This window comes from Sciurus carolinensis, chromosome 10, assembly GCF_902686445.1.
Source record: "Sciurus carolinensis chromosome 10, mSciCar1.2, whole genome shotgun sequence".
Lineage (NCBI taxonomy): Eukaryota > Metazoa > Chordata > Mammalia > Rodentia > Sciuridae > Sciurus > Sciurus carolinensis.
The window spans coordinates 33,455,978-33,467,703 of NC_062222.1; the positions used below are offsets into that span (position 1 = coordinate 33,455,978).

General features: G+C 34.5%; 1 protein-coding gene across 1 annotated transcript in view; it reads left to right on the top strand.

Annotated features, from left to right (window-relative positions):
- The window catches only part of Tmem144 (transmembrane protein 144), a 36,858-nt gene extending 25,400 nt beyond the window's left edge, over nucleotides 1-11,458 (top strand). Inside the window, exons 11-12 of the mRNA XM_047566689.1 lie at nucleotides 2,447-2,500; nucleotides 8,812-11,458. Of these exons, the coding sequence (XP_047422645.1) occupies nucleotides 2,447-2,500; nucleotides 8,812-8,895 (138 nt within the window). The 3' untranslated portion in view covers nucleotides 8,896-11,458. The remainder of the gene's footprint in view (nucleotides 1-2,446; nucleotides 2,501-8,811) is intronic.
- The last annotated feature ends 268 nt before the right edge of the window (nucleotides 11,459-11,726 follow it).

The window sequence follows — 11,726 nt, forward strand, 5'->3', positions numbered from 1 at the left end:
AGAAAACTGAGGCAATAACTAAGAGCATTACCTAAGTCATATGGCTACTGGAAATCTGAACACATCTAAGTACAGAGTTTCCGGTACACAGTGCCACTTTCTGCCAGGAGTATGGAATCCAATCCAGAGTTTGCTTCAGGTCCATTATGGCAGTAGGACTGATAGATCACAGGAATGCCTTAAAGTTGGCTGTTATGTCCTCTAGACATCTTAGATTGCTCAACAGTTATGCGACTGCCTTCCTGCTTCCGTCATCACAAACAATTTGCATAAAAATGTAGTAGTAGCACACTTGGGAAAACCTAGGAAACTGAATATTTTTTAAACATATTGAAACAGGATGTAGACCGAGGAAACTAGATCTCCATTCTATTTTGCTGCTAGGTTCCTGCTTGTTCTACCTTTCCCACTCTGTTCAAGGATAGCCTTATTTGCTTGTAGCAAAGGCTCAGTTCCTACCCTTAGGGAGTCTATATTCTTTGGTTTTCTTGTTTGTTTGATTTTAGTTTTTGTTTTGGTTTCATTTGTTTGTTTTGATAAAGCTGGATTTTTTAAAAACTTTTGAAAAATAGTATTTCAAATACACCCAACACACAACTTCAACAATAATGGATACAGTCAGTATTACTTAGTCAAGAATATACTTTTAAAATCCCAACATCTCAGGTATAGGTATTTCCACTTTTCTGTATCCATGCTTCCAGGAGTGACTAGATTGTAAGTTCCTTGACAGTGGCACCTTTTTTGTTTTTAAGCAATTAATATTCAATTAAGAAGCAAAAAGGAAGGAAGGGAGGGAGGGAAAACACCTAGCATGGATGAAGACCTGTTATCTGTGCCCTAAGTCTTGTGTGATAAAAGCCACATCAATTTATTCACAGGGTTCAACTTCTTAAAATAGAATCAAGTCCACCTTGTTGTCAAAGGCTGATTGAGCCTTATTTACTTGCAGAATTGACATGTAATTTGTATTAATTTACAAAAGGAAAAGATATACTGCCAACTTTCAAAATAGTCATATGTTCAATTAAGATGCTCTTAGGTAGAAAATACAACTGACTGCTGTTTTCCAGAAGCAAGAGTCTGTACTGACTTTGATCTGTGCTTGTACGCTTTTAACAAAGCACGTTACTCCTTACAGGAACTCTCAGGCCATGTCTGAACTTATATTTAGAAAATTATCAGACAGAAAGCTTCGAAGGACAGTGACACATGTGGTATTGTCTTCCACTGTGTTCTCTGAAGGGAAATGAATTTAGGGAAAAAAGAGGATACAAATTATTGAGTGACTGGCATAGCAGTAATATTACATCTCTTCTACTGTTTCCTCCATCCTGTCTCAAGACAGTGTGAAGGTGCCTGAAAGACCCATATGCTTCTCATTTGCTTTGGATTTTAAGGCTCAGGATTTTGCATCACTGACAAAAGGCAGTTCCTTTGACCTATTTCTCTAGCCCTTTTGATGTTGACTTTGCAGATACTGATAAACACAGAGTAAAATATTTCACTCCTATGCCAGAATGGAATCAAACTTTGTTGACACAGTCATTTAGACAGGTGGAGGAATGACGACGGAGAACTTTTTGGAATCGTTTATTTTGAAACTATTCCAGAGCTTCTGCTGGGTTCCAAGAGGACCATAAGCATGCTGATGCAACACATCTTCTCCACAAAGACCATGGTTAACCCAAATGCCTCTTCTTTTTCCTTTTCCTTGTTGACTGAAAGCAAATTAAACCAAACCTGAATAGCTTCAAGTTTTCATTTTGCAGAATCATTCTTTTTCTTCATCTCATTTCTTCTCATTCCCTTTTTCCTATATTATTTCACTTTTGTCTTTGTCTCCTGGTCAATGTTCCCTTCTTCTTTTGCATTCTCTTTTCATTACATTTTTAAAAAAATCTTTCCTTGTAACTATATACAGCACTTATTTGTGTTTAATATTAGGCATTCGTGAGACTTTAAAGGAGTAACTTTTTTTTTTTTTTTAATTTGAGTACAAACTACTTTCATATGCACATTGCTTGCCAGGTCCAAAGAACATGTTAAATTTTTTTGAGTTATGAGAATTTTATGGCAAAGAAAGAAGTCTGTTGGTGCACTTTATCTTGTTATCCCATTTCTAGTATCTATTTTTCAATAGAAAAAATAAGAATAAGCTGTTTCCATGTTAAAATAACTTATATCACATTAAGAGGAAGTATGCTATGATAAAAAATATAGCATCATCAAAATAATTTTTTAAAACACGATGAAGAAAAAGATTTCTTTTTTTTTTTTTTTTACTTCATGTTACTTGATGTTTAGTTTAATATAAAGTTAGGATTGAGATTATAGATAGTTTTCCATGAAAATATTTTCATATTATCTCTAACTTATTATATTACATAGAGTACATGTGTAACAAAAATATCCAATTTAATTAAAGTTCTTATTTTTATTTAAGGGTCCAGGATTTATAGCCGCATTGTGGGGTGTTTTCATTTTTAAGGAAATACAGGTATGTATAAGAAAGGACTTATTTAGATACTATGATTACGACCAGGTAAGAAGGGTATGTAATATTATGTTTGGGTTATCTTCTGAAAACTGTATGTGACGCCAAGGCCTAAGGTAGACAACCTACAGAATGACAGACCATTTGACAGACCATTTGTTTAAAATATTCTAATATCTAAACAGTAAAGAAAATACTAGGTGTATGATAATTATTATGCATAATTATGATAATAATCATACGCATAATTATGATAATAATTATCATACACCTTTCTACTTCCACTCCGAGTAGAAAAATTCTTTAGTTGGCTTTCATTTCCCTGAAGGAAATTAGAGTTAAATAACCTAATAAAATATGAGAGAGAGAAATTTGTTTAGTGTAAAATAATGTAGATAAACAAGATGAAAGTTTTCTTATACCAAAGGTTAAAATGTCCCTTGAGGAAAATGGAATTTGGTCATGCCTCTTTAAGTTGTTCTCCAGGCCTCTCCAAAAAGGCCTCCGTGTTCAAATCAGCCACTTTTTAGGAAAGCAGCTTGGTAACAGGTGGCTGCTAGTCTCATTTCAAATGTGATAGTCAGAACTATCACATTTATCAAATATTTCTAGTAAATGTGTGTGTGATTCATCACAAAATAATTTAGAACTTTTCTCAGCTACCTTTATTAGTGGAAAGAATCTTCAGTTGAGGATTATATGTTAATAAATTTGTATAATCATTTTTAACTAAAGACAATATAAAACCAAAGACTCTCTGCCAAGGCATCATAAACCATATTTTCTGTTTAATATATAGTATCCTGTTACTAAGATTTGATCTTGCTAATCTCTGGGAACCATAAAATAAATGAATTCTTAGTCCATCTTTTAAATGATTTTTCAATTTTATATTTAAAACACTTTGATCATTCTAAAATGAAATGTTTTAAAGTCACATTGTGTATGGCCTCTTGTATAAATAAAAATTGTTTGCGTTTGAGTCAATGGGGTTTTTTTATTATTGATTTTGTTTTGTTTTAATAACTGTAATGCTAACTGGAGTGGGATGGAATCTCATTTCAACTTTGATTCACATTTCCCTGATGGCTGAAGTTATTGAGTGTTTTTTCATATATTTATTGGTCATTTGTATTTCTTCTTTTAAAAAGTATCCAGATCATGTATCCATTTTTATTATATTACTTGTTTTTTATCTTGTTTTTGAGTTCTTTATATATCCTGAGTATTAATCCTCTGTCAGATTAACAGCTTTCATGTATTTTGCCCCCATTCTGTAGGTTGTTTCTTCTCTCTGTCAATTGTTTCCTTTGCTGTACAGAAGCTTTTTAATTTGATGTAATCCCATTTGTCAATTCTTGCTTTTGTTTCCTATGCCTTTAGCATCTTATTCAGGAATTCATTGCCTATAACAATACTAAAAACATCTTCAAAACTATGCCTCAGACTAAATAGAGAAGTAATTTTTAAGACCATTGTACCATGACTAGTGTTCACGTTAGGAATGCAAGGAGAATTCAAAATATGCAAATCAATTAATGTTTTTTGCTACAATACCAGATAGGCGGAGAAAAAGATATGACAATATGTACTATATTAACTTCCTAATAACCGAGAGAGAGACAGAAGCTTTAGTTAGTATAGAATGTCTATCAAAAAGCCACAACATGGCTGGGAATGTAACTCAGTGGTATAGCACTTACTTGCATTCACAAGGCCTGGGGTTTGATACTCAGCACCACAAACAACAGAAAATACATGTCTAACGCATGAATCAAGAGTTCTTTATAAGTCGGAAGTCAAAGATTTCTCCACTACCAGTATTATTCAGCATTTGCTAGCCAATTTGTTAAGACAAGAATTGGAAATAAAAGAGTAGATACAGGAAAGGAAAGGAAAATTTTATCTCTGACAGATTATATGAACTTTTTTAAAAATTAATGAGCTAAAATCTAAAGATCCAATGAGATCACTTGGTAAGGTTTATGATAGAAAAAAATCAATAGTTTTCTAATATACTACCACTTACCAATTAAAAAGAAGAAAATCAATGTCATTAGTAACTATTTAAAAAACACAAAATCTAAGAAAAATAGCAAGAAATGTGCCAGATTTATAAAGGATTTTACTTTACTGCAGAAATTTACAATAGGACATAGATAATCAAAGCAGATGGGAGACTTGCCATATTCCTGATGGGAAAATTCACTGCTATAATTAGGTAGTTCTCTTCAATTCTATTCAGTGTGATCTTATAAAGTCCCAATAGAGCCCTACCTTGCATTTCCAGAGCAGGTTTTAAAGTTTGGCCTAGTATGTATATAAAAATAGGCAAAAAATAAAGATTTTAAAAATGACAGTGCACAGTCCGTATTTTGAAAAACATGCAATTTAGATTAGTAAGGACAATTTTCTTATAAAATAAGGATTTTTAAATATAGAAATGACTATCTGCTTTTTTCTGTCTATAAAAAAAATGACTAAGATAAAATTACAGGTATTAAAGGGGAGAGAGAACCAAGCTGAAAGCAAAGAGAACATTATTGATATTTCTTGGGTTAAAAAAAAATCTTATAAGACTCCCTAAAAGTAGTATTTTTTAAGGAATGTCCAATGGTACTTATCATTAATGCAGATGTCTAATTACCTCTTGACAGATATTTAAAGTTTTAAATACTCTACATGCAATTTAAGAAAAACTCATCAACTAAACACTAGACCCAAAATCCTTCAAGTATTTTTTTAAAGTATTTTTGTTAGAAACAAGACAAAACTGTTTAAACTGTAAAAGAAACCAAAACCAAAACCTTTATCTTCATGGTTTTTAGATCCTGCCAGCTGTGTATCTTGAAGCAGTCCTTAGGAAATATTTGAAATTCCACCTACACCTGCCAGGACTTTAGGCTGAGGTCAGAGCACCTTCTATGTGAAAGAGTTTTAATGATTTGCTTTAGCTTAAGGCCATCAGTTGGACATTTCTGCACTTCTGATGCCCTTTTGTATTTGATTTCTGTTATTCTTGGGAAGTTTATTTCAGAAAATTACATTATTAGGAAAGATATAGATCACATTTTTTGCCAAAACATTTCAGTTAATATGATTACAGTAGTACCAATGCAAAGAATTATTTCCACAATTTATACATCAGTAGCTACTCTCAGATAAAGAAAGAGACAATCTAGTATGTAACAACTGCTTTAGAAATTAAAGTTAAAAACTTTTTCTTGGTTCTTAGTGTACACTTTCCAGTAATTCATATTCACTTCAATAAAGGAAAACTTGGTATTGCCCAAATATAATTGGTCTTTTTCTGTAGGAGACTAGGCAGTTTGGGTAGATTCTGATTCTTAATCTTTAAGTGGATTTTTTTTTCTTCCTGAGAATATTATTCTTCTGACTCTGTAGATAATAAAATAGAGTTTAGCAAAATGTTCACATAATTAGGTTGTAGAGTGCTTAAGATTGAAGCTCCATTTTTAAGTTAAATAATTGTATCAATTTCTAATTCACAAAGTACGTTTGCAAATCACCTGAATATATTAATTCTTTGAACAAATGTTTATTGAGTGCCTATTCTGCTCTTGTATTAGTATCTAGGAGAAGTCAAACTCTTGGAAGCTAAGAAAAAGATATTGGGAAACATCTTGCCTCAGTGCAATATTTGTGTGTGTGTGGTTCCTTGGTTTGGTTTTGGTTTTTGTTACTGAGACTTGAACCCAGGGGCAATTTATCACTGAGCTACATCCCAAACCCTTTAATTTTGTATGTTGAGATAGGGTCTCACTAAGATGTTGAGACTGGCCTCAAACCTGCAATCCTCCTGCCTCAGTCTCCTGAGGGATTACAAATGCAAGTCACTGTGCCTGGCCAGTGTATATGTGTGTTTAAGTTAGCAGCTCTGTACTTAGCAAGGCTTTAGTGTGTTGTCTCTCTCTTGTATAAGTTGTGATTAAACTGACTTCAGGGAGTGATGACACTCATGGAGAATCCGATGGTTCAACCAGCTTGCAAAGATCTCTCTCTGACCATGAAACAGAGGGAAATTAAATCTTTCTGACCCAATTCTTTATTAAGTTGAAAAAAGAGGTACATATAATTTTGGTTTTCTGGGTTATATATCACTCAATATTAGGTTTAATAAGAGCTAGTAATAGTAAAGAACAGCTTCCTTGGCAGTCCACATCCTATCCGTCCTGGATATCATTTCTGCTTTGTCTGTGTCTGTACACAAATTTGCCTCTGATCTCCCCATTTTGTCAGTAAACCGAAGACCTCTAAGGAAGCATAAGAGAAGGAGGCAGAATGAGACTAAACAAAAGCCACCCTCTGCAGTGAGAGTTTCCCAGTGCAGCCAGAATTCCAAGTGATGTGCACATAGTGTCAGCCTGGCCTATCCCACCCTGACACTATTTCCTGGATATCCCAGTTAGAGCTGCCATTTCTGGGTCTCCCTTGAAGCAGATCTGACTGACGAAGAGTAAAGACAGAAAATCTCCGTACCCCTTGGGATCTTTGCAAGGGCACACAGTCTCCCTAGGCCTTTGTGTGGTATGGCCTGGCTGTTGACAGGAACTCAAGTAGTGCATGCTCCTCACTGATTCCTTGGATGAGCACTGGGGGGCATTCTTAGAAGTCCAGCTTAGGCCTGAGGATCAACCCCGACAGACCCCAGGTACTGCTTTTATGAACCTACTCCCTGCAACAAGGCAGTCAACAGAGCATTCCATTCACCCAGGCTTCCCTGAAGTTTTGCCCCAAAGTTGGGTACCTTGAGGCTATTAGCCTGGCAGACCCCAGTGGCCAGAGTTATCACAAGAGGGAGGTCATCAGCCCAGTTTTCTGCAAACTCCAAGCAGGCAGGATGCACACAGCTGCTTAGAGTTGCCTCTTCTCCCTTTTCTGTTTTCCTTCCAGAATCCTTGTGTGTCCTCCACATGATATTATTAAATGATTGTTATTTTTTTTTTCTTTAAAGAGGAGCTAATAATAGCATTATGTGATTTCACTTTTAGAAGATTTGAAAATAATCTAAGACCACGTGTCTAAGATGAGAGGTTATTATCCCCATCTTATTTTGGGGATGTTCAAACCTGGCCTTAGAGTACTGGGGTTCATCTCTACAGAATGATATAGACCAACTAGCAATCATTCAGAGGGGAATGGCCAGGACAGTGAGGAAGCTTGAAGTCATTCCATGTGAAAAATGCTCAAAGGAGCAAAAATATTGACCAGGAAAGAGATGCCTCTGGGGATATAAAACAGTTATTTTTCAAGGTTTGAGGGTTTATCTTGTGAGAGAGATATTAAAATCGATCCTTCTGTACCCCAAGAGATAGATCTTGCAGGAAATAAAACATTTCTGCTTATCACGGGAAGATATTTCTTTATGAATCCAAAAATGGACTCTGGGATGAGCTGCACTGGGATGTGGTGCTCCAAGTTTCCCATCTTTAACACCCATGGCCCTGTGCATGGTGGGGAAAGTCAGCCTTCATCAGAATTCACACCTCTCTGCGTGTCTTCCTCCTGCTTTCATTCCATTTCCATCTCTCCATCTACTCTTCATTTTTCCCTGGAGGACTGAAGGAATCTCCTTACTGGTTCCCTTGCATCCATTCTGGCCCCCTCTCATCTGTTTCCCATATTTCAGAAAGTATAAGCTTTACAAGCTTGATCTTTCCAGCACACAGTTGTCCATTCCTTTAATGTCTTCTCATTGCATAATAAGCCCAAAGCATAAGAAGTTCAGAATGCTCAAGCAGACTCAGAGCCCTCCACTTATCAGCTCCACTTACTTCTCCTTGCTTCAGTCACACTCTCCTTTCTTTCAGTCTGTGGGAGATATCCTGCTTTCTCTTAAACAACAGCACATAAAATCCTTCTACCTGGAGTCTTTACTTGCAACCCTATTTTCCTGCATAATCCATTGATACTTGTAATTGTAAGTCAAACTTCCTACCTTCCAAACCAACGTTTCTAAGAGTCCTATAACATACTCCCAAACAACCACAATGGTTTCCTTTATGAATACCCCTCTTGTGTTATAAGCATTCTTTTGAGTAATTGCTTGATTAATCCCTGTCACTCTTTGGATGTGATTAACTGCACCTGGGCATGCATAGTTGGTAGGTGAATTAATAAGACTTTTGCAAATTTTCAAAAGAATTTGGATTATTATTACGAGAGGGCAGGAAAAAAAACATACTAAGTGTGTAGAGTAGATAGTAAGATACTTAACAATCTTGAAAGAATCTGGCATTTGTGTGTGCATTTGATTGTTTTCTTCATTGCTGTTACTCTTTTTTCTTGTTCAGGGTCTGCGAAACTATCTCTTAATGATACTTGCATTTTGCATCATCTTGAGTGGAACTTTATGCACGGCTTTTTCTAAAACCTAAACATAACAAGACCAGCAGATGGCAGCAGTGGTTAGGCGAACTTCCCTACTGGACAAGAGTGATTATGCGGAGAACAGAGCTTCACTTTCCTACAAATGAATCTCAACCACTCTTGATTTTTTCCCCCTCACAAATGTGAAAATGAAGGAAAACTGGGTTTCAGTCTAGTATAAAAATGAAAAATTCTTCTGATGAACTGTTAATGAAGGTAGGACTTTACTCAGTGATTGAAATGTGTATATTCAAGTAGCCTTACATCTAAGAGTGCTGATTTTTTATTGTTCTGTTTCTTTTAACACAAGTATGCCTAGTGTTGCATAATCTAGAAAACAGCATGGAGTTCATATACAAAGAAGTTATCATTCAAATTTCTAACTTACTAATGAAGAGAAACAGAAAAAAAATGCCTTGTGGGGAAGTGGGAGGGAGAAGACTCACCTTATGGAATTAAATTGCAAGGATATTTGGATCTTTTGCTAGCAAAGGTAAATGTCAGGGTAACTATTATTATTTTTAACCAAAACTTATTTTTAGTTCAAATTAATACTGTTCACCTCTACATCATCTGCCCATCTCAGCTTAAAATACCTTGATTATCTCCAAATAAAATCCATCTTCAGAGTTTAAGTTTTCCACCATGAAGGACATGTACAAAATTTAATGCATACATACACAAGTATACACACAGGTGCACTCTTAACTGCACACCTATTGGATATGTGCACAGTTCTGAATTTGGGGGAGATTCTAGAGCTGGTAAAGTAAGGTTCTAACTTATGAGGGAATTTAAAGGGACCAACACTCATTTAAATGTATAATTTTTTTCCTAAAATATATTAATCTGAAATCATTTAAATGGAGGTTTTACTGTTTTATTCCTATTTAAACTAGTGGTTTCCAGTAGACAAAAGAAAATGACATGGCAATGGTCTTATTTACTTAGGAAAATGGAAATAGAACTGCTAATACAATGTTCATCAACATGATTTTTCAAACCCTTAACACAATAGAACTCCTGTTCGGATGTAAATGTCACCTCCTCCCACCTGCTCTCACACTACTTTTTTGTGCTAAAGAAACAGAATAACTTTCTGTATGAGTGCATAAACTCTGAAGACAACCTGTACCAGTTTAAGTCCCATCTCTGATTCATTTCAGTCATTTGATTTTGGACAAGTTCCCGAGTTCATGTTACCACATTCCTTATTTGCAAAGTGGGTTTAAGGCTAGTCCTGTCTATTGTACAGTTACAATCTGTAATGTGTTTGTGAGTTCCTGGTATTTGGCAAGCACTATAAAATTGTTAGCTATTATTATTAAATGTTGTTTGAAGGGAAAATGTCTACAGATTAGAAAATACCTTGTAAAAGCTACTACCCTTTTTACCCCTCATCGAATTACCTTTTGTTCTTCCATGTGAAAAAAGACACTAGAGTCCCTGTATAATTATTGAATTGCTAATACGAATAAATATTTGATTGTTAACTTCTTAAACCCATTTTAATTTTAACCTGAAATGTCATTAAATTATACTGATAATTTTTAAATAAATTGACAGAATACAAAGCTATTTTTCATCTTTAAATATATTTTAGAACTTTATGTTGGATGGTTTTAATTTTTTTTAGTTAAGATTGTGAATTTGTATGCTAAATTTTAAGCATGAAATAATTGCAGAAGAAAATGGGGAAAAAAGAAAGCAACTTATTATCAACTACAGTACATTCTGTTGCCAGACAATACCTGTATTGTTATTAAGAATTGTATAGGAGGGCTGGAGTTGTGACTCAGTGGTAGAGTGCTTGTCTAGCACGCATGAGGCACTGGGTTCAGTTCTCGGCACCACAAGTAAATAAATAAAAAATAAAGGTCCATTGACAACTAAATAAAATAAAATAATTTTAAAAAAAGAGTTGTATAGGGAAAAAAAACCCTTTTAAAAATGATTGCCAAATGACTTACCCTTTAGAATTGATCTAAATGGACAATTGCAAAATCCCCACTGTTTGTTCACCTAAGGAAGTAAATAACTCTCTTGAGGTTTTGAGGTTTTATTTTGCATTGCCTAATATAGCCAGATTCTTGTGTTGCACTTTTTCTAGCGTGGTTTTCTTACTTTATCTCAAATGGCAGCCTTATATGTATGATACACCCCCTGCCATGTTGTGTATACAGACGGTACTACAATAAGTGGAAGTAGCAGCCCAATAAGGTTTTCAGTAGCAATTTCTAACTCTAGAAACAAAATCCTAATAAGTTTTAGGATTAATGGTACAGCACTTCCCTGAGCTACCAACCTTCTTTTATTCCTACGGTACTGATACATTTGTACCTAGAGTTACTAACTACTAAGCCTATCTATGTCAATATTGAAAAACAGGTTGAGTAAAGAAGTCAAGTTGCAGAACTTGAATAGCATGATGCCATTTAGGTAAATTCTCAGTAATCAAAATAATATATACTTTATATAAGTACATACTAATGCAAAAAATAAAATATACATATATTACTCTTATTGTGCCTAATTAATATATTAAAATTTGTCACTGGTATATATGTGCAGGAAAAAAACATACTGTATGTAGTATTGGGTACTGTCCATGGTTTCAGGCATCCACTAGAAATCTTAGAACATATCCTTTTTTGAAAAGGGGGAACATTGTATTTTAAAATTAGAAAATATTCTATCTTCTATTCTTAGAGAAAAAAAGAAAAGAAAAGAATGAATATCCATTGAATTTTATGATTTTTTAGGGTGGTCAAAGAAAATGCTTTAAACTAATCTATTTAAGTGGATTTCTTTTGGCAAAAAATAGTAAGAACTAGGCTTT